This window comes from Astyanax mexicanus, chromosome 15, assembly GCF_023375975.1.
Source record: "Astyanax mexicanus isolate ESR-SI-001 chromosome 15, AstMex3_surface, whole genome shotgun sequence".
In the NCBI taxonomy this organism is placed as follows: Eukaryota; Metazoa; Chordata; class Actinopteri; order Characiformes; family Acestrorhamphidae; genus Astyanax; species Astyanax mexicanus.
The window spans coordinates 36,125,609-36,147,354 of NC_064422.1; the positions used below are offsets into that span (position 1 = coordinate 36,125,609).

The 21,746-nt window shown below is 38.0% G+C and overlaps 1 protein-coding gene across 1 annotated transcript; it reads right to left on the bottom strand.

The window, feature by feature from the left end:
* Nucleotides 1-9,190: 9,190 nt before the first annotated feature.
* Nucleotides 9,191-20,780, bottom strand: si:ch211-27e6.1 (serine/threonine-protein kinase H1). Its single transcript, XM_007259679.3, has 5 exons — nt 20,521-20,780; nt 17,655-17,954; nt 16,555-16,691; nt 15,710-15,939; nt 9,191-9,541 (listed from the first exon to the last, which is right to left on the bottom strand). Exons 1-5 carry the CDS (start codon nt 20,778-20,780, stop codon nt 9,191-9,193), a joined length of 1,278 nt encoding a protein of 425 aa, XP_007259741.3.
* Nucleotides 20,781-21,746: the final 966 nt, after the last annotated feature.

Genomic DNA, 21,746 nt, shown 5'->3' on the forward strand with positions numbered 1-21,746 from the left:
TTAGCTGCTTCTGTACAGAGCAGTTAAAGTACCTCCTCTGTAAATCTGATGCAGACCCAGCAGCACAGGGTGTGGCCAATAAGGAGGGATTGTGTGAGAGTGTCTTCAGCTGTAAAATGAACAATAAATAATACAATAATTTTCATAAACGAGGGCACAAGATCACGCACAGCACAGCACAGCACAGCACAGAACAGCACCCTCATCCACTTATAGTTTAACAGCCCTACAACACTAAACAGCTCTACAAACACGCACCTCTTTAACAGCTTAACGGTAATAACAGCAGTTATAATACCATAAATAATTACTACTTCCAATTAAACTGTGTAAACGAAACTCACTTGAGCACACAACTAGCGAGGAGGATATGTGGCTTATCTGTTAGTAAATACTTAGCTCATATCACACACTTCACATACATACATAACTACAGGAGTTTAACCCTTTCTTCTTGAACGCCGCATTTTATAGCAGAAATTCTAATATAAATACTACCAATATTAAATATAAAGTAACTTTTTTATTAGTAAATCCATTTGAAACAGAGAAGGATGGACCTTTCATTGTCAGTTTTTCCTTACCAATGTCGTCTTAATCTGACTTCTTGTCCTAATAACAGATTTCTGTAAAGCTGCTTTGCAATGTTGTAATTCACATTCGCTCATCACTCATCAAATATCACAAAGAATAACTACAGAGTAATTGCATACAATTGAATTATAAATAATATAATTACAGCAATAATACACGGGAGGGAGTGCTATAATGTTTAATACTGGCACTGCTGTGCTGCCGTTGTAGGCACCAGGCCGCAGCACGAACTTTGAGTGTATTATTGCGATTGTACAGCAGCTCCATTATCACTGCTTATTGAAAGATTTTGAGTTAAAGAGGGCAAGAAAATACGATCTGTTTGATTATAAACTAATAAACACTCCACAAGTTAAAATAGTTAAATACAGGAGTTGGACAATGAAACTGAAACACCTGTCATTTTAGTGTGGGAGATTTCATGGCTAAATTAAATCCCTGGTGGCCAGTCTTCATTAATTGCAAATTGCACCAGTAAGAGCAGAGCGTGAAGGTTCAATTAGAGGGTAAGAGCACAGTTTTGCTCTAAATATTGCATTATGGGTGACATACCAGAGTTCAAAAGAGGACAAATTGTTGGTGCACGTCTTGCTGGTGCATCTGTGACCAAGACAGCAAGTCTTTGTGATGTATTAAGAGCCATGGTATCCAGGGTAATGTCAGCATACCACCAAGAAGGACCAACCACATCCAACAGGATTAACTGTGGACGCTGTAAGAGGAAGCTGTCTGAAAGGGATGTTCGGGTGCTAACCTGGATTGTATCCAAAAAACATAAAACCACGGCTGATCAAATTACAGCAGAATTCACCTCAACTCTCCTGTTTCCACCAGAACTGTCTGTCACCACAATAAATTATTGTGGTCTAAAACCAGGTGTTTCAGTTTCATTGTCCAACCCCTGTAGTTCCATTGCTGCTCTGTTGTAGCTGCACTGTTTGGCTATTCGGGCTGGAGCGTTACAACTGGCGCCCGAACAGGAACTGAGTAGTCACCAAAAGCATTTCTACGTTATCAGCGTACACTGTATGTGGTGGAGTAATACATGGAGAGCTTCGGTTTCAGTGCATTACCGGCTGATAATGTCACTCATAAAACGCCTCTCAGCCAATCACATTGCAGGGTTGGCACTAACTGTGGTTAAACATTATTAATCTTCAGAAGTAGAGGAAGTTTTTCTATAGTTTTACTATTTTTTTTATTAATATTTTTATATTTAGTGGCCATGCAGTTAATCATAATACATGATCTACAACTTAATCTAAGGTAAGTATCAAAAACTGGGGGACACACCCAACCACATAGATGATGCCAAAAGCCAATAGAAAAGAAGCAGTCAATGGAAACAGACTAAACTCAATTATTTTAAGATGATTCAACTAAACGATCTCAGTCTAAATGTAAATGTGGCCACAAACATTCATCTTACTCAGAATATAGTTGAGAAATGTTTGGAGAAATCCAATTTAGCATAAAACAGATTTTAATGTATTTGAGTTGAGATACATTGTGGGTTTACATTATAGCTGAATAAAAACACAAAATAAAATGAATGAGATCTCATGACTTCTATGAATAATGGACTGTTCTAGAAAGTGAGTGATAAAGTTCTGCTCCTGTGAGTCCTGAAATTCATAATAATAATAAAAAAACAACGAAAATATTGATCATTAACCAGCCAGCAGTAAAGAACTTTATATTATTACACTATAACAAAGAGAATGCAGCCGGCTGGCTGAGCAATGCTCTTGCTTTGTGCATTATAGCAGCAGCAGGCTCTTGCATTATGAACGTACAGAAGATCAGATAATTCCACGCTGCATGCAGGAGCTTGTTATATATCAGTGTGTGATATTCAGACATCAAGGTTTGAGAAAACTTTCCAAAGAACCCAGATTTCCTTTTTATTTTCAGGATTTTTCCCTCTTTAATGGACCAGCAGGGGGCAACAGATGCTTATTTTCATGTAGTAATTGTTCGACTGCTAAACTGCCAGTAAGCAAATGGGTAAGCTGCCACGTCTTTTCCTGTGGGAGAGCCATACTCCAACCCCACCAGCCTGGGAGGATATCGAGCCTACTGTACTGTGCTTGTGAGAAGCCTGTGCGTTGGGGGTGTTGTGGATTCTGTTATGTTAAGGCTGAATCTCATGGACGTGTAGAAAAATACAGTAAAATTAGCACTACTTTGTGTTTTTGGGGGCATTATAAGGTGGGTTCCAGGTGGGTATAAGCTCTGAATGGCTTTTTTAATGGGTTATATTGAGATACAAATGGGTATCACATATGATTTCCACCTTAATTTCACATTTCAGCCCTTCAACTAGGCTCCATGTGTATTGTACCACCCAGATACGGCCCATGTTTAACCCCTCCTGGTCCCATCAATGACCCTGATGGAGCCCATGACTGGCTTCCATAAGAGGGGCCACATGAGACCCAAAAACAAAACTGGTCTAGACTTGGGCTTCCTATACAGGCCCCATGTTTTGGTCAAGTTATCTGGGTTAATATTCTTTAAAACACATTCTGGCACATTAATGGCACCACCAAGTATACAACTGGGCAATATGAGACCACTTCAGTTTCTAAAACAGTTTCTCTGATTTTGCTATTTATAGGCATGTTTGAGTAAAACATGTTGTTTTATTCTATAAACTACAGACAACATTTCTCCCAAATTGTCATTTAGAGCATTTATTTGCAGAAAATGAGAAATGACTGAAATAACAAAAAAAGATGCTGAGCTTTCAGACAGAACAGAAAAAAAGTAGACACCAAAAGCATCTTTACGTTATCAGCGTAAAGGGACAGTGTAACAAATACTGGCCGTTACACTGTATGTGGTGGAGTAATACATGGAGAGCTTCGGTTACAGTGCATTACCGGCTGATAATGTCACTCATAAAACGCCTCTCAGCCAATCACATTGCAGGGTTGGCACTAAATGTGGTTAAACATTATAAATCATTATAAAGTAGAAGAAGTTTTTCTATAGTTTTACTATATTTTTATTTATATTTTTATATTTAGTGTCCATGCAGTTAATCAAAATACATTATCTACAACTTTACCTAAGGTGAGTGTCAAAAACTGGGACACACACCCAGTAGATTGCACCAAATAGATGGTGCCAAAAACTAAAAGAAAAGAAGTGGTCAATGGCAACAGACTAAACTCTATTATTTTAGGTTGATTTAATTAAACAGTCTGAGTCTTAATGTATATGAGGCCACAAAAAATCATCTAACTCAGAATATAGTTGAGAAATGTTTGAAAAATTGAGCCAAATTCCAAATAAAAATATTGTCATTTAGAGCATTTACTTGCAGAAAATGAGAAATGGCTGAAAAAGCAAAAAAGGTTCAGAGATTTCAGACTTCAATTAAAGCAAAGAAAACAAGTTCATATTCATAAAGTTAGAAGAGTTTACAGAAATCAATATTTGGTGGAATAACCCTGGTTTTTAATCACAGTTTTCATGCATCTTGGCATCATGTTCTTCTCCACCAGTCTTACACACTGCTTTTGGATAACTTTATGCCTTTACTCCTGGTGCAAAAATTCAAGCAGTTTAGCTTGGTTTGATAGCCTGTGATCATTAATTTCCTCTTGATTATATTCCAGAGGTTTTCAATTTGGTTAAATCAAAGAAACTCATTATTTTTAAGTGGTCTCTTATTTTTTTTTTGTCAGAGCTGTATGTTGTTCAAATAGTAATTAGACTTTTGGCCACTGACTGATCTAGCTTGCCTGTACTGTAAAGACTTGGATGTCACTCATTGAAAACAAAATGATACTTGAGTACTGAACTCTACTGAACTCACCAAACTTTATGCAGAACCAAAAGGTGTCTGTACTCTGGTCTAAAGTCTAAACTCAACTCAACAATATAAAAATAGGGAGAAATGTTTCTGAATGTTTTATTTTCATTCTGACACTCTAAACTTTGCATATATGAGAAGTAATCCTGGCAATTTGAAGTTCATTCTGCATTTCCTTATAAGATATCCTACATCCAAATTGGCAAATGTCACCAATATACTCCATACATGTTGAACATCACTAAGCAATGACCTAAATTAGAGCTATAGTGACATTAACGCCAACCTTCAACGGCTTTCAAATGTGTCTGCGCCATAATGCTGTGAGTACATAGTGGATGCAGATAAAAAAAGCATCTCATTTTCAAGCGTTTTCATTATTATCGTTGCTACAATTTAATTTCCAAGAAAGAGCGATTTAAAAATGCACACACTATTCGAATAAAATGCAAACACACTGTGCAGATTACAGCTGCTGGCTCCAGTGTTTTTTTCTAAGAAATACTACTTTACAGATACAAAAGCAAGTCATTATTACATCGCTGCAAATGACCCTTTTCTGGAAAGACCAGTGCAGCACAAATCCTATATTCCTGTCTCCTTTTGATTACAGTGAAAACCTCTATATAGAAACGCCTGCAGGCGTTCAGAGGACGACAGGTACAGCCTTTCATTTTATGTGCCTTGTGCTTTATTACTGCCAGTGACTCATGAACATCACTGGGAAATCGTGCTACTGGCCAACCATCAAAGCCTCGAACGAACCAACCCACAGAAACCTGAGGTTTGCTGGGAGACAGGTCTAATGGTGAGGCTGCACAAGTCAATTTAATAAAGATTTATTTAAGATGAATTCTTTATCAGTGAATACAGCGACCCATCTATCTTGATCTTGTCTATTAGATCAATTTAAATGCTTTATGATGCTTTATTAGCATGAAAATACATTACATTTGCATTTGCACACCTTGGGTTAGAATGTTTGAGAATATTAATAATAAGAACATACAATCCCAAATTCCACAGAAAAAAAAATTAAACAGTATAGAAAGTGCAAACATGCAACAGTATGGGGTCATTGTTGCAGATCAGGACTGCAGATCGATCAGGTAGTAGCCATGACCTTTCTTTCTTCTGTAGCCATGCCTTTGTAATATATGCAGCATGTGTGGTTTTGCATTGTCTTGTTGAAAAATATATATATTAATGTCCCTGACAAATATCTGTTTTTGAAGGCAGCATGTGAGCATGTGTTGCTTTTATATCTCAATGTGCTTTACTATACAATGTGCTTTACGAACCTTACATAATTTAGACTGGGCGGCACGGTGGCGCGGTGGGTAGCACTTCCGCCTCACAGCAAGGCGGCCTGGGTTCGAATCCCGGCTGGGGCGACCCGGGTCTTTCTGTGCGGAGTTTGCACGTTCTCCCCGTGTCTGCGTGGGTTTCCTCCGGGTTCTCCGGTTTCCTCCCACAGTCCAAAGACGGCACGTTCAGGCTAATTGGAATTGAAATTGCCCCTTAGGTGTGAGTGTGTGAGTGAATGTGTCTGTGTGTCTGTCTGTGTCTGTCTGCCTTGCGATGGCTTAGATCGTATCACCTTGTGATTAGACAGTACCTTTCCTGCCGCGAAATAGCCAACGAGCTGATGTGGCGTTAAACTCGACTACCCAACCCCAACCCAACATCATTTAGACTTGGCATTTACTGTAGATTAGAGCAGCAGACCATCAACAACAACATGCCTGTGTGTTTGATACCTGGGTTTGTGGAGTCGAGTAGAATCATCACAGCGCGCTCGGAGGAAAGCGCATCGACTCGGTTCCGATACATCAGCTCACAGATGCCTTGTGCTGATCGACATCACCCTTTACACCGTCTACACACACACACACACACTGAAAAACATTATGAGTAAAATTTACTTTCAAAAGTTTCGCAAACGTTCTGCATTTACTTTTTTAAGTAAACTTAATTTCAGATATATTTAAGTAACTTCAATTCAGTTTCAAGACTTAAATGTTACATAGAGTAAAAACGTGAACTTTTAGTAAACTTCCTTTTAGTAAACTTTACTTAATTTATTTTTGCTGAATTAATCCTTCATTTTAGTAACCTTTACTTAATTTCTGCATACAATATTACCTAATTACAATTACCTAATTCATACAATATTACTCAAATAATTTGTGATACATAATATATTATAATTCCTGAAATAGAATTTTTGGTTAAAATACACATTCAAATATTTACATAATCTCATAATAAGATTTATTTTGTAAACAGAACAAGTCTACTTTTGGTAACGTTTACTAAAAGAAAGGATTAGGTCATTGTAATTAGGTAATATTGTATGCAGAAATTAAGTAAAGAACGGATTCATTTAGCAAAACTTGGTCTTGAAACCGAGTTGAAGTTACTTAAATGTATTTGAAATTAAATTTACTTAAAAAAAAGCAAAGGCTGAAAATTGCAAAACTTTTTTTGAGTAAATTTTACTCATCATTTTTTTCAGTGCAGAGAGAGCAAGGCCAATTGTGCTCTCTCGGGGCTGACTGGAGCTGATGATGGCAAGCTGCATTACCGGGATTCGAACCAGTGATCTCCCAAGCATAGTGGCAGTGCTTTAGATCATTCATGTTTTGTTCCTCATTTTTAAGGCTCATTTTATTCTGTTGCTTCAGTGCCTGAACATCATTTTAGCTTCTCACACCTGTAATAATAATACCACGCGATTCACGATTCAGACTAAGTGTCTGGAACAGGAGCAAAAGGATGAAAATATACAGCCCTGGCCTGATGACAGTTCCTAAACTGATCTCAGACATGGATTCTATATATGTTAAGATTCTCCAAATAGTTCCCACACTGATTAAAATAGAGAGTAAAAGGGCAGAGAGAGTAGCTTTAGAGAGCAGGTGAAGTTTAACACTCACCACCACACTTTAATCCAGCCAGTCTGTTCCACTTTCCCACTGCAGTAATCATACAGTCATGCTTACAGGAGGCAATCAGACTGAGAGAAATTCAGCTTTAGGATGTTTATTCATACAATCAATGTCAGAACAATCGTATTGTGAGAAACATGAATACAGAAGCATGGAGAAAGAAAGCTCTTCGATTGTGTGCATTGATGAAATCATACCCCATTAGGAGCCAGACTACAGTTCAACCTATTTGCATTTTAATTTAGTTCCGACGCTGAAGCTGCTGGGGAAAATGTTTTCTCACTGTTTCTCCAATTTGGCTGTCGAGCTTCGCATGAATGGATTTTGTTTAATTTAAAAACTCGAACTTTTAACAGACTGCAAACGTTTTAGAACTTTCTTTACTTTCGTCGCTTCACATACCTTTGATTAATCCGCTATGAATTAGAATTTCAAATTAGAGGTCTTTAACATACATTATGTGGGGGTTTGAGACTCATAAACTCGTCACATAAACTGATTTTGCCTTTTTGATTAGCGATGTTAAAGTTAAATAATAAGAACTGAAACAGGGCTTTAGCTTTTTAATAGATTTTGAACATACATATACATTGTAAAGTGTACACGAGGTACAGGGCACTGTCACGGCTGCCACAAGGAAGGAAGGGAAGGGCTGAGTAAAATTGCAAATGCTTGTAAAATTTATAAAAAAAAACAGAAAACAAGCAAACAATAAACCATGAACTGAATAATTAGAACAAACAGAAACACTGAAGACACAGGGGCTTAAATACACACACAAGGCGGGAAAGGAAACAGGTAACACCTGGGGACTGGTAATGAGGGGGTGGAGCTACAAATGAGCACAGGTGAAAACAGTTAAGGAGGAGACATGGAAAACAGGGCCACAAATGACAAATGAAAAGGTTAACAAACACAAAGATACGCGAGCACAGAAGGGTTTCTGTTTAATGAAGTTTTAGATTTGATGGATACGCTATGTTTTTCAATATGTTGAATTTGAGGCGTGTTCAAACTTTTGACTTTTGGTACTATACCTGTAAAGTGCTATATACAATTGTGATTGATTGATTAATTGATTAATAATTGCACTTTACATTTTTTGTTTTTATGTTGCATTGTGTATTGCAGGGGTTGAACAATGAAACTGAAACACCTGGTTTTAGACCACAATAATTTATTTTCCCGACTGACAGTTCTGGTGGAAACAGGAGAGTTGAGGTGCACATTGAATTCTGCCATGATTTGGGCAGCTGTGTTTTTAAGTTTTTTGGATACAATCCGGGTTAGCACCCGAACATCCCTTTCAGACAGCTTCCTCTTACAGCGTCCACAGTTAATCCTGTTGGATGTGATTTGTCCTTCTTGGTGGTGACATGCTGATATTACCCTGGATACCGTGGCTCTTGATACATCACAAAGACTTGCTGTCTTGGTCACAGATGCTCCAGCAAGACGTGCACCAACAATTTGTCCTCTTTCGAACTCTGGTATGTCACCCATAATGTTGTGTGCATTGCAATATTTTGAGCAGAACTGTGCTCTTACCCTGCTAACTGAACCTTCACACTCTGCTCTTACTGGTGCAATGTGCAGTTAATGAAGATTGGCCACCAGGCTGCTCCAATTTAGCCATGAAACCTCACACACTAAAATGACAGGTGTTTCAGTTTAATTGTCCAACCCCTGTATATTACAGAATGTTATCCTATAAAATACTCTCACCTCCATCTACTATTCATGCACTGCTGTTTTATCGTATTTTTTTTGCCTTCTAAGAATGTGAGTGAGAATTAATTCAGATTAAATTGCGCTTTTGTCATCACCTGCGATTCCTGCAACTTCTAGCAGTTTCAGCAGAGCCCATCACCCCGTGCTGCAATATGTTTCCATCTAATTGGCATGATTCATGACCCGGGTGTGAGCGAGGGCTCGCGGCAGATCGTGACCCCGGAGCAGATCCGGAGCCGTGGCTTCTGGCGGAGGCCCGTGAGGCCCGCTGCCGGAGGTTCTGGGATATGGGCCGGTGGAGGCTCCTGTTGGACGAGTCGGACGCCATGCCGACCAGCCAGGGATGCGCGAGGGCTTGCTGTGCAGTCATTCGCTGCTCTGGGCTGAGGCTCAGCAGACGCTCTATGAAGTCTTTAGCCTGGTTGGATACAGAGCTCCACGGCTGGGCAGGAGACAATGAGAGACAGACACAGAGGTGATAATTGGTTCTCACAGAACTGTCCTCGGCCCATCTGCCCCGCTGTAACACACTGTGGAAGGACTTGATAATTAGCTGATGAGTTATCTGCTGTGTTATAGTAGGAAACGCACACAAAAGCATGGAGCACAGGAGTGCAGAAGACGACACAGGAGGCGCAATTACTACGATTCAGAAACACTGTGCTAGTACGTTTATTAACACTTCTAATTAAGATGACTTTGAAGTAAAGTGTAGTGTAATGTTTTTTTTGTTACTTGCAGTTCAATATAAATATACTGCAGGGAAATATTGCATGGAAAACATCACAGTAGTTGTATTGTAAAAGGAACAAAAAAAGGTAAATCATAACTAGCCACAATGTTATCAAACTTTGATTTAAAATCATCAGAATTGCTGTATTTAAACTTCACTTCTCACTCTTTCTCCAATTCAGCTGTCAAGCTTCGCATGAGGCTCTAATGAATTATTATTTTTTATTTAAAAACTTAAACTTTTAACAGACTGCAAAAGTTTTATAACTTTCTTTACTTTTTTATCAGTTCACACACCTTTGATTAATCCACTATAAATTAGAATTTCAAATTAGAGGTCTTTAACAGAAATTATATGGGGGTTTGAAACTTATAAACTCGTCACATAAGCTGATTTTGTCTTTTTGATTAGCGATGTTAAAGTTAAATAATGATACTGCAAAAGGGTTTTAGCTTTAGCTTTTTTTTATATAGATTTTAAACATTAAGTGTATCTCCTTAAAAATCTGAATCTACAGTAAATCAGTTAATAACTATCACAGAGCAGCTATTATTAGCCGCACTGCAGTGATGCCGACACGGTGGTGGTGTATGAGGTGTAATCATACTATAAAACTACAATGTACAGCTCTGGAAAAAAACAAAAGACCACTTAAAAATGATGAGTTTCTTTGATTTTACCAAATTGAAAACCTCTGGAACATAATCAAGAGGAAGATGGATGATCACAAGCCATCAAACCAAACTGAACTACTTGAATTTTTGCACCAGGAGTGTAAAGGATTAAGTTATCCAAAAGCAGTGTGTAAGACTGGTGGAGGAGAACATGCCAAGATGCATGTTTAAAACTGTGATTTCTGAAAATACTGATTTCTGATTTCTCTTACTCTTGCATTATTTGAGGTCTGAAAGCTCTGCATCCTTTTTTTATTTCAGTTATTTCTCATTTTCTGCAAATAAATGCTCTAAATGACAATATTTTTATTTTGAATTCTGGAGAAATGTTGTCTGTGGTTTATAGAATAAAAAAATGTTCATACACCTATAAATCAGAGAAACTGATTCAGAAACTGAAGTAGTCTCTTAATTTTTTTTCCAGAGATGTATATACTCAGTGGAGCTTAAAAGAATGTAGAAAAAAGGAGGAGCTCATAATATTCTCACTCAATATTCAGTACCAGTCAAAAGTTTGTACACTCCTTAAATTCAGTGTTTTTGTCTGTATTATTATTTTATTCATTTATTGTATATGTTCTGCACTGTAGATTAATACTAAAGGCATCCAAACTATTAAGAAAGGCATATGGTATTATTTCGTAGCCAAAAAAAGTTTTAAACTAATCAGAATATGTCTGCTTTAGTATTTAAATACTGTTTTAAACAAGTATTTGTGACTTTTTTTTTTAGAGTTGATTACTTAATGTGTTTGAGAGCATCAGTTGTAAAGTTGTGAAGAGGTAGAGTTACAGGTATACAGTGAATAGCTCTATTTGAGTAATGTTTTAATCTATATTATGGCAAGAACTACTCAAATAAGTAAAGAAAAAATAATAATTTAAGAAAAGAAGGTCAGACAATCCGAAGAATTTCAAGAAATGTGAAAGTATTCTCAAGTGCACTCACAAAAGACCATCTAAAACATTATGATGAAACTGGCTCTCATCAGGACCGCCCCAGGAAAGCAAAAGCAAGAGTTCATCAGAGTTCCAGCCTCAGAAACTGCAAGTAAACAGCTTAACCCCAGATAAGAGGCATCTAAATGCTTCACAGGGCATTTTGGTTTGTTTAACACTTTTAAGTTAAATGTCACTGAATGCATCTAATGTTTCTCATATATAAAAATGCGTATACACTGTTACACCTCTTCAGCACTATCACAGCAGTGTGAGAACACAGGAATCATAATGCACCTCTGACTTTCTCGCTGTCACACATACCCACACACACACACACACACACACACACACACACACTCACGCTCCCTCGCTGTTTCTCTCTCGCTCTCTCTCATAGTAATGACAATTAATCATCCATGAAATTGACAATCGCAAGACTGTTGCTGACGAATGGAAAAAGTAGGCCACACTCAAAGACACATACACACTGCACAATTTCAGAAGAAGAGGAAAAAAAAAAACGCAAATCCATAAGTCATTCTGTGTCATTTCTCCACCAAAGGGAAGAGCCCCTCCTTAATACTTTTATTGAGGAGGGGAAAGAAAAAAGTCTCGCATCAATAAAACATAGAGCGAGCCGAGTGACTAACTCCGCACCACTCAGCCATCATCTATCATTCTGTCTTGTTGGGTGGATCCTTATTCATCTGCTTAAATATATATCTGAAGTGAAGTGAGTGAGGCCAGTGCTGAGACTGTATGTATGTGAGTGAGTGAGTGAGTGAGTGAGTGTGTGAGAATGTGTGTGTGTGTGTGTGTGTGTGTGTGTGTGATTTCACTCTATAAGTAATGCCTGAGTAGTTTCTAATTACGCACCAAAACATGGCTTTCAAATTCAGACTTGAGCTGAATTGATCATTTAGAGGTCGGGCTCAAAAATAATAAATATATTCTATTTCTGATTTTCAACTCTGTTGCACTTTTATTTCTTAAACTGCATTTGTATGTTTTTTTATGAAAAGAGATTTTCGTTTATAATGCAGTGCATTAGATTAATCAGGCAGTAAACCATAGCAGCTGCCTTTATATATTTCATATATGAGTTAATTTTAATAATTTGTTAAGCAAATTATTATGTATTAGCTTTAAAAACTATTTATTTTATAATGCCTCAATTACTTACTATAGATAATGGCTTTGCTTCAGTAGCCACTTGAGGATACTTTCAAAAGTTCTTGATTTTTGTTTTCTTGCAATAATATGGATTAGAACATTGTTCAAATAGAGCTATTCACTGTATACCTGTAACCTCTTCACAACTTTACAACTGATGCTCTCAAGAGGCAAAAAAAATCAAGTAAATAACTCTTGATGAGTTCAGCACAGCTGTTAACTGAAAGCTTGAATTCCAGGTGACTCTACCTTATAAAACTGACTGAGAAAATCCAGCCAAAATGTGCAAAACTGCCTCTATCTAAGCAAGAGGTGCTACTTTGAAGAATCTAAAATATAAAACATATTCTGGTTTAACACTGTCATTTAGTAAATAATTACATATGTTGTTTTCTACTTTAAGCTTTCTAACTTTAAAAGGAAACAAATTTTTTTTTTTTATCTTATAACAGTATTTATGAATAATAATAATAATAATAATAATAATACATTTTATTTGTAATGCACTTTACATTTCAAATAAATCTCAAAGTGCTACAAAGAAATTATGACAGCAAGAAACATTGTTAAAGGGTTAAAAATGTCTCAACTAATTATTAATCGACACTATAATTAGGCTATTATTAATAATCACTACATTTTAATGTGTAAAAAAGCTGTAAATAATAATGAATTGAGATATTAGTTAAAATGATTGTTATGATTAATAATGTTTTAACTACTGTCAATTAATAATTGGTTGAGTTTTATTTAGTTATAAATAACTAAGGTGTGATAAATAAGGTGGGTTTAGTGTTATTTTACTGTAAAGCAAGGCTTTGTGACCGTCTCTCAGATGGAAACGAGGTTTTGTTTGTGTATATGTGTATATGTGTGTGTGTGTGCGTGTGTGTGACAGTGTGATGTGTGAAGAAGGTGATAAAAGCCTGGTGCTACATTCAGAATGTGTCTTCGTCTCTGTCCTCACACTGCTCTCTCACGGCTGCTGCTTCCTCTTCCTCCTCCACCTCCTCTTCCTCTCCTTCTTCTGCCCCCCCCCCCTCCTCCTCACCCCTGGCTCAGGTAAACAGCCGCGGGCCAGGCGGGTCACACCTGAGACACGTTGCATCCAGCAGCCGTGGGAGGGCCAGCGTGTCTGTCAGGAGCCTCCAGGCTGTTTACACAGCTGACCAGATTTCACCTCCATAACACACACTCTCTCACACACACACACACACACACACACACACACAAACACACAAAGCCAGTGTTTGCCCTCTGGTTGACACTTGGCTGTTGACTGGTCCCTGCTCCACTGCCCACCTCTTTTCAGCTGTCTTTTACTGGCAGCCCTGTTAGGCCTACATAGACACACACACACGCATACACACACACACGCATACACACACACACACACACACACACTGTATCCAGTTTATTCTGGATTATAGAGATTTGGCTGTAAATCCTGTCCTGGTGTGCAATTTTTAAATCAACAAAATACTGAACCATTGCTTGACTGGATTTCCATATTTCCAGTACTATCTTCGCCCTACTGATATTCCAGACGTCTGAAATAAACAAGTGAATTCTCTCTTGTTACCACCAAACTGTAAGCATCCTGTCCAATCACACACTCCTAAAACAACACCACGCAACTTTTACCATCACCTTAAACATAACAGCATTTCAATTGTTGGTCAGTGGGTCAGTGTAACATTTAGCAGTTTAATTTTCTGACTTAATTTTCTTACTTAATTCGAAAATAGAAATTTGGGTATGAAAAAATATAAAATATAAAAATTATGTTTTCCATTCAGTACAGAGAAGACGAAATGGTTTTTCATTTAATTTTTAAATTACTATATTTATTTTTTTATTTCAGGCAACAGAATTTATCATTTATAAGAATAATTAAAAGTTGAATCTTTCAATTTTCAGATTTGTCCTTTTGTGTGTCTCGTAACACCTATCTGATGAAATAATCCAAATGTCAAATAAATGCAAAAATGGAAAAAAATCTAAAAAAAAGAAAAAAAGTTTTTTTTCCTGAAATTCTGATTGTGAGGGGCAGAGATGAAAAACAAAAAAAATAAAAGAAATGGATGAAAACTTGTACGTTTTTACAACCAATTTTCTGATTTTGCATTCAAAAGAACAGAAATTTAAATTAATAAATGTTGCACTGAATGTAAACTGCTTTGTAAACTGCTACTCTGGGCTCAGCATTCCGCTACTGCACTATGTTACCAAAGAAACATTGATAACACTTTCCATGAATAGCACGTCTATTAGACCTTAAAACACACTCAAAACAGATTATAATGCATTCACAAGGCATTATAAACATTACTATTCATACAGCTCTGGAAATGTTTTTTTTTTAATCAGTTTCTCTGATTTTGCTATGTATAGGTATATATTTGAGTAAAATGAACATTGTTGTTTTATTTTATAAACTACAGACAACATTTCTCCCAAATTCCAAGTTCCGAATTCTAGTTCAGAAATCAATATTTGGCGGAATAAACCTGTTTTTTAATCACAGTTTTCATGCATCTTGGCATGTTCTTCTCCATCAGTCTTACACACTGCTTTTGGATAACTTTATGCCTGCACTCCTGGTGCAAAACTTCAAGCAGTTCAACTTGGTTTGATGGCTTGTAATCATCCATATTCCTGTTGATTATATTCCAGAGGTTTTCAATTGAGTAAAATCAAAAAAACTAATCATTTTTTAGTTGTCTCTTTTTTCAGAGCTGTGCTGACATTTAAAAACTGTAAAATATAAAACATATTCTAGTTTGTTAAACAGTTTTATGTTGATTAAACAGTACTGTATGTTATCCATATGTTATCATCCATACTATTGATCCATCTACACTATAATATACTGTATATATAAGCACACACTCATATACACTGAAACAGACACAAAAGCAAAAGACACACACATACACACCTGCATGCTCATCCCAGCATATTACTCAGATGATAAAGACCTTGAAGCGGTGCAGTTAAACAGAAATGAGAGAGAGAGAGAGAGAGAGAGAAAGAGAGAGGGGAAGAAAGAGAGAGAGAGAGAATGCATCATAGATCATGACACTCACTTCGCAGTGGAAACTGTAGCTGCCTCTGAGGATGGCCCTGAAGAGGCGCGGCCGGCTGCGCTGGTCGAAGGGCATGGAGCCGCTCAGCAAGATGTACGAGATCACCCCCAGTGCCCACATGTCCACCGCGCTGCCGTAGGGTCTCCCACCCACCATTTCAGGGGCCAGGTACTCTGGGGTACCACACAGGGTCCTCAGCGCCCAGTCGTGTCCTTTCCTGCTGGTGGAAGTCGTGGTGGGAGACTCAGCTTTACAGTAACGTTTGCTTTCAGTACTTCCTTTTAATCTGTCATGTGATCTGACAAATTGGCTTTGTCCAATCGTCTCTTTACCATTTTTCTCCATTTTTGCGTCTTCTGTTATACAGAGGTTTTTAACTTTGTACAATTCTGAACCAACTGCCTGACTTCCCTCCAGCCTGTCCCTTTTAGTACCCCGGTAGAGTGCACTGCCAGAGCTCCCCTCATTCTCCACACCGCTGCTATCTTTTCCCGTTCCATCAAATCCCAAGCTTTCATCTCTTTCCCTTTCATCTCCCGTGCTGACCGGACAGCCATTCGCGTCCCCTCTCTCATTTCCTCCAACGGCAACACCCCTTCCTTGGCCGCTCTCTCTGGCTTTTCTATCATCCATTAATCTTCTGCAATCATCTACACTGCCCTGACCCTTTATTTCTGCAATATCGCAACTTCTGCCACCATCTTCGCCACCATCTTCCTCCCTGTCTGACCTGGCGCAATCCTTCACCGCAATTTCTCCAGCACCTCCAGTTCCACAGCTGTCCAGTACTGCCACACCTGCATCACCACCACCTCCCATGCCCTGGCTCTTACTGCTCCAGCAGGCCAGCCCGAAGTCAGTTATGATCAGACGTGAATCTGGACCAGGATGGTAGTAAAGCAGGTTTTCTGGTTTCAGGTCTCTGTGAACGATCCCCAGACTGTGGAGGTAGCGCAGTCCGCTAGACACCATGATGAGCGCCCTGGTGATAAGGATGGGAGATGCAGTATTTAAATCAATAGAGATGCATAGTTCAGGCATATGATGTGTCTTTTAATATTTGTAAACATATTTAATATTTGTGATCATCAGTAAAGAAGTTTGAATTGTACATGCACAGTGCAATCTGTTTAATTCTTTAAATATATTTATGCATACAGTCACCCATTAAAATGTATCATTCACCATTCATAATCAGCCATCCAGTTGGGTGTTTTCAAGCATTACTCAATTATTTTGAGTCTATAAGTTGTAGATCACATAACATGATTTGCTGCCAGGCTTTTTTGTTATAGGCTTTAAGAGCAAGCAGCATTTGCTTTGCACAGTTTAGTAACATCATTCTGAACATTTTACTCATTTAAACAGCTTTAAATTGTTGTTAAAAGGTCATGTTAAAAGAGTCTACTTACAAAAACAATGGTGGGTTTAAATCAGGCTCATAATGACAGTTTGTGGGGTGGGCTGGGTCGGGCTTGGATTTTATTGGCACGATCTAAGCTCTAATGTGTTTTAATTGAGTTTTTTTTGTTTGTCAGATATGTATAGTAACAGAGTAGTACTACTTCTCTACTGTACTTAAGTACTAAATAACTGTATCTGTATTTACTGTAGTATTATTTTTACTTCACTACTGTACTTAAGTATTAAACTCTAAGAACTTTACTCTGCTTTCTTTTTAATAACTACACTAATAACACAGTATTGTACTTTTACTTTCAGTACTTCACTACTATATTTTACTATAAACTACTTAAACAATACTTTAGTACTTCTACGTAAGTGTGGAACACAAACTTTTAAAGAACACAAACTTCTGCTCAAGTCTATTTAAGTTTTGTGATAGAGCTTTTGTACTTTTACACTTTACATTCCTGTTCCTCAGAAAGATACATGTTTTTTTATAGTAGCATCACTAATATGTCGTCATACTCCCCACCCCTACCTGGTGGCGTCACGTTCAGTGAAGGATCCCCAAGCGACCACCCGTTCCAGCAGCTCCCCTCCTGTGGCGAGCTCCAGTACCAGGTAAACGCGGTCAGGAGTTTGGAACACTTCCTCCAGACGGATGATGTTAGCATGGCGGACTCTGCGCAGAACCCCCAGCTCTGTACGGCACAGCTCTCGCCCCTCGGTCCCTCTGACCTCCAGCAGTTTAATGGCGAAGGGCTGTCGCGTGTGCCTGTGCTCCACCCGCACCACATGGCTGAAGCTGCCCCGACCGATCAGGGCCTTAATGTCATACCTGGAAAATATTACCCATCATTACGCGGACCCCTTTTATGTGTGCGACATTGAGGGGCAATAATGGAGAACCCCCATTGGCTTCCACTTATATTGAAACGTCTAAAAGCATATTTAATAGATGCTGATGATTATCTTTCTATACCTACGTGAAAGCCTCAGATAACCTGCTCTCCGCTTATTATAATGCGCACCATTTGTATTCATTAAATACACAATTACCACAGCAGGTCATGGATCTGTATGCAATTCACAGTCTGCTAAGCCCCCTCTTGCTGTTCCAGAGAAGGCTGTGCTCCAAGATTCTGAAGCTTTAAATACAGCGGGCCCTGCTGCGCCGAGAGCTGCTGAAGAAGGACAGTCATTTTATCACAGCCCCAGGAGACCATATCTACCTGACAAATGACGGTGAACTGAGGGCAGCGTTGCCCAGCTGGGTGGCCACAGGTGAGCTGCTTACAAATAGGAGAAAGTTTGCTGAATACGAAAACTGTACTGCGCTTTAAGAGGCTGTGTAGAGAGAGCACGGCTTTTTAAAATCATTAAACCATGCTGTACGCCTCTGTAAAAAACACACTTTTTTTGCTAGGCTATTGTGGTTGTGTAAGTATATTCTTCAGAGATGGCAAAAATAAAGCTGGAAAACAGCGAGACTGTGGAATGCAAAACCACATGCGGCATACAGGCATGTCATGGCTAAGAGTGAGCTTATGGCTCACAAAAGCTTCATTGGAAGAGAGCATTTATCTTGATGGTATTAACATGTTATTTTCTGTTATTTTCCAGTGACGTCTATGCATTTTTTTCAACTTGACAATGCAAAACTAAAATTCTGCACACATTACAAATAAATGACATTGCTAAATGTCAAAGTAAATGTTAGAAACACACGTTTTATAGATCCTCTGATGATCTGACCTGATGCATGAATGTGCTGCACACATTAGGCATCCTATAAAGGCATCCTATGACTAAGAGCCCAAGTAAATGCAAGAAACAAAGTTTTTTCAAGCCTCTAATGAGTTATGCTAATGCACCAGAGTTGTCTTAACATGAGCTTCAATGGAAGTGATAAGGCTGACCATAAATCTCACCATTTATCTTAAATAAGCTCTAAACCTTCCATTATGTACTGTATTTGTTGTGTTAAAGAAATAATCAAAAGGAACAACAAAAAAAAAAGTACACTGAGCTCTTAGTTCGACATACTCTGCTTCCAAGAAAACAAGACAATGCAAAACCAAACGCTACACACATTACAAATGAATGGCGTTGTTAAATGTCAAAGTAAAAGTAAGAAACACTTTTATGAAACAGGTTTTATGGATCCTCTGATGATCTGACCTGATGCACCAGAGTTAACTTAACTTGAGCTTCAATGGAAGTGATAAAACCAACCATAAATCTGACCATTTATCTCAATGGAATTAACATGGTTACTGTCACAAGCTCTAAAACTTTTCCTTTAGTTACTGTATTTGTTGTGTTAATGAACAAAATCAAAGGGAAAAGCAGGGAAATGCACCGAGGTTTTGAGCAACAAATTCTGCATCCAAGAAAACATCTTTTCCAGGGACACCTATGCATTTTTTCAACAGGACAATGCAAAGCCAAATGCTGCATACATTTGATTTTCCATTTTCACATTTTACATTACATTACATTACATTACATTACATTTGGCAGACGCTTTTGTCCAAAGCGACTTACAATCGTCAAGTACAGAAGTAAAATAAGTTTAAAGGTAAAACATCTTTGGATAGGGATTAAAGGAGGTCAATAGGAAATAATAGGATAGAGGAGTGAAGGAGGGGAAGAAGGAAATGAGGTTAGAAGTAGTTAGTGTGTTAGAGGTGTTAGGAGAGTAAGTGCTCTTTGAAGAGCTCTGTCTTCAGGAGTTTCTTAAACTGAATTACTGAAATAAAGTATCTTTTCAATGATATTCTAATTTTATGACAACATCTTTTCCAGGGACACCCAAACCACATGCGGCACACATTACAAAGACATGGCATTGCTAAAACTTAAAGTAAATGTAGTCTTACTTTAAGTCTTTGTATTGTAGTCAAATACAAAAAAACTGATTTTATACCCATTTTTAAAATGTTTTGAGCATGAAAAAGATATGGGGTGGATACAAATACGAGAAGGTTTTTGTATACAAAATTGTATTACGTTTTACGATTTCATATAGACAGAAGAGCTTTTAAAATCATTAAACTATGGTATAGGGATGTGTCAGTGTATGCTCCTGTGATACATCATTAAGGCTGGAAAGTATATTGAAATCTTAGAGAAACATAAGCTGCCTTCATGACTAAGAGTCAATGCAGACAGCAGGGCTTTTTAAATCATTAAACGATGCCGTACACGTCTGTACAAACACATTTTAATATAACCATATAACCACACGCAGAATATAAGCTGGCAGGATCAGAATGTGAGCAGACTGAAAAGGTTCAGGCCTGTCTGGAGTGAATATCAATATGAGCAGAAAATGCCTCGTCAATTCTGGCGGTGCCTGCAGATCTGCCGGCATTACTAGAACTTGACCGTGGTTCTCGTACCTGGCCGTGACACGGGGGTCAAACGTTGTCCGAAACTTTACTTCGGCCTTGTTGGCCTGTCTGTTCCTGGCAGCAGCTCCATCGCTGACGTGGCCTTGGGTTCGACTCCAGAGGTGAGGCGCTCTTCTCGGTTTGCTCTGGTCTTCTTCAAAGTCCTTGTTTTTGTTGAAGCTCACAACAGACTTCATAAAACCACTGAAATAACCTCTTTTTGCAGGCGGCTCAGGCAGGAGCCCTACTTTACTAGTGCTGCTCCCCATAGTTACACTCTACATGGCTGTAGCTTTGGCTCTTCATTGAGTGTTGGCCCGACTGCCTTCATATCAACTGGTTGATTGACCGTTCTCAAGAACATCAAACAAACCAATCAGCATTAAGGAAAAGATCTCCCATGCGGTCAATGTTCCGCCCCCACACACCTGCAGCCATTGGTCTCAGTGCAGGTGCAGAGACCTGTGGGTTCAAACTGTTTCCTCCCATTGTTATTTGCTTTTTGAAGACAGCGACACCTTACTGTCAAAAACAATACAATAGCCAAAACAACAAAACTCAATTTAGAATCAAACTTACTGCTAAAAGTTTAACATCAAAACAACTAAACAGTTAAATTGTTAAAAGCATCTAAAACATCAGTTAATCAATTAAAAATTCAATCAAAGTTTTACTTGAAAAACTTAAAATTGAATATATTAGTTGAAATATACTCACCAAAAGTGTCCGACTTTTATTTTCAGATTTTATACAAACTCAAATCAGAAAAAAACAAGTGTGAAAACACCCACAGTGAGTGGATCAGACACAGCAGTGCTGCTGGAGTTTTTAAACGCTGTCTTTTGTCACTGTCCATCACTCTGTAAGATAGTGCCACTTATAGCTGCTCAACCTTAAAACGTTAGAGAAACGAGAGAGAAGCTTTAAATCTGTTGCTCTTTGCGTTGGCCATCCTCTAGATCATCATCACAGGTAACAGAATGACATTTCTATATATTTATTTGCAGAAAATGAGAAAAGTCTCAACCTATTTTTATAGAATCAATGTTTTTTTTTTTTTGTAAATAACCTTTAAAACCGCATTTAAACACACAGCTCTGGAAAAAAATGAGAGACCACTTCAGTTTTTGCTATCTATAGGTATATTTTTGAGTAAAATGAACATTGCTATTTTATTCTATAAACTACGAACAACATTTCTCCCATTTCTCATCATTTAGCATTTATTTGAGAAA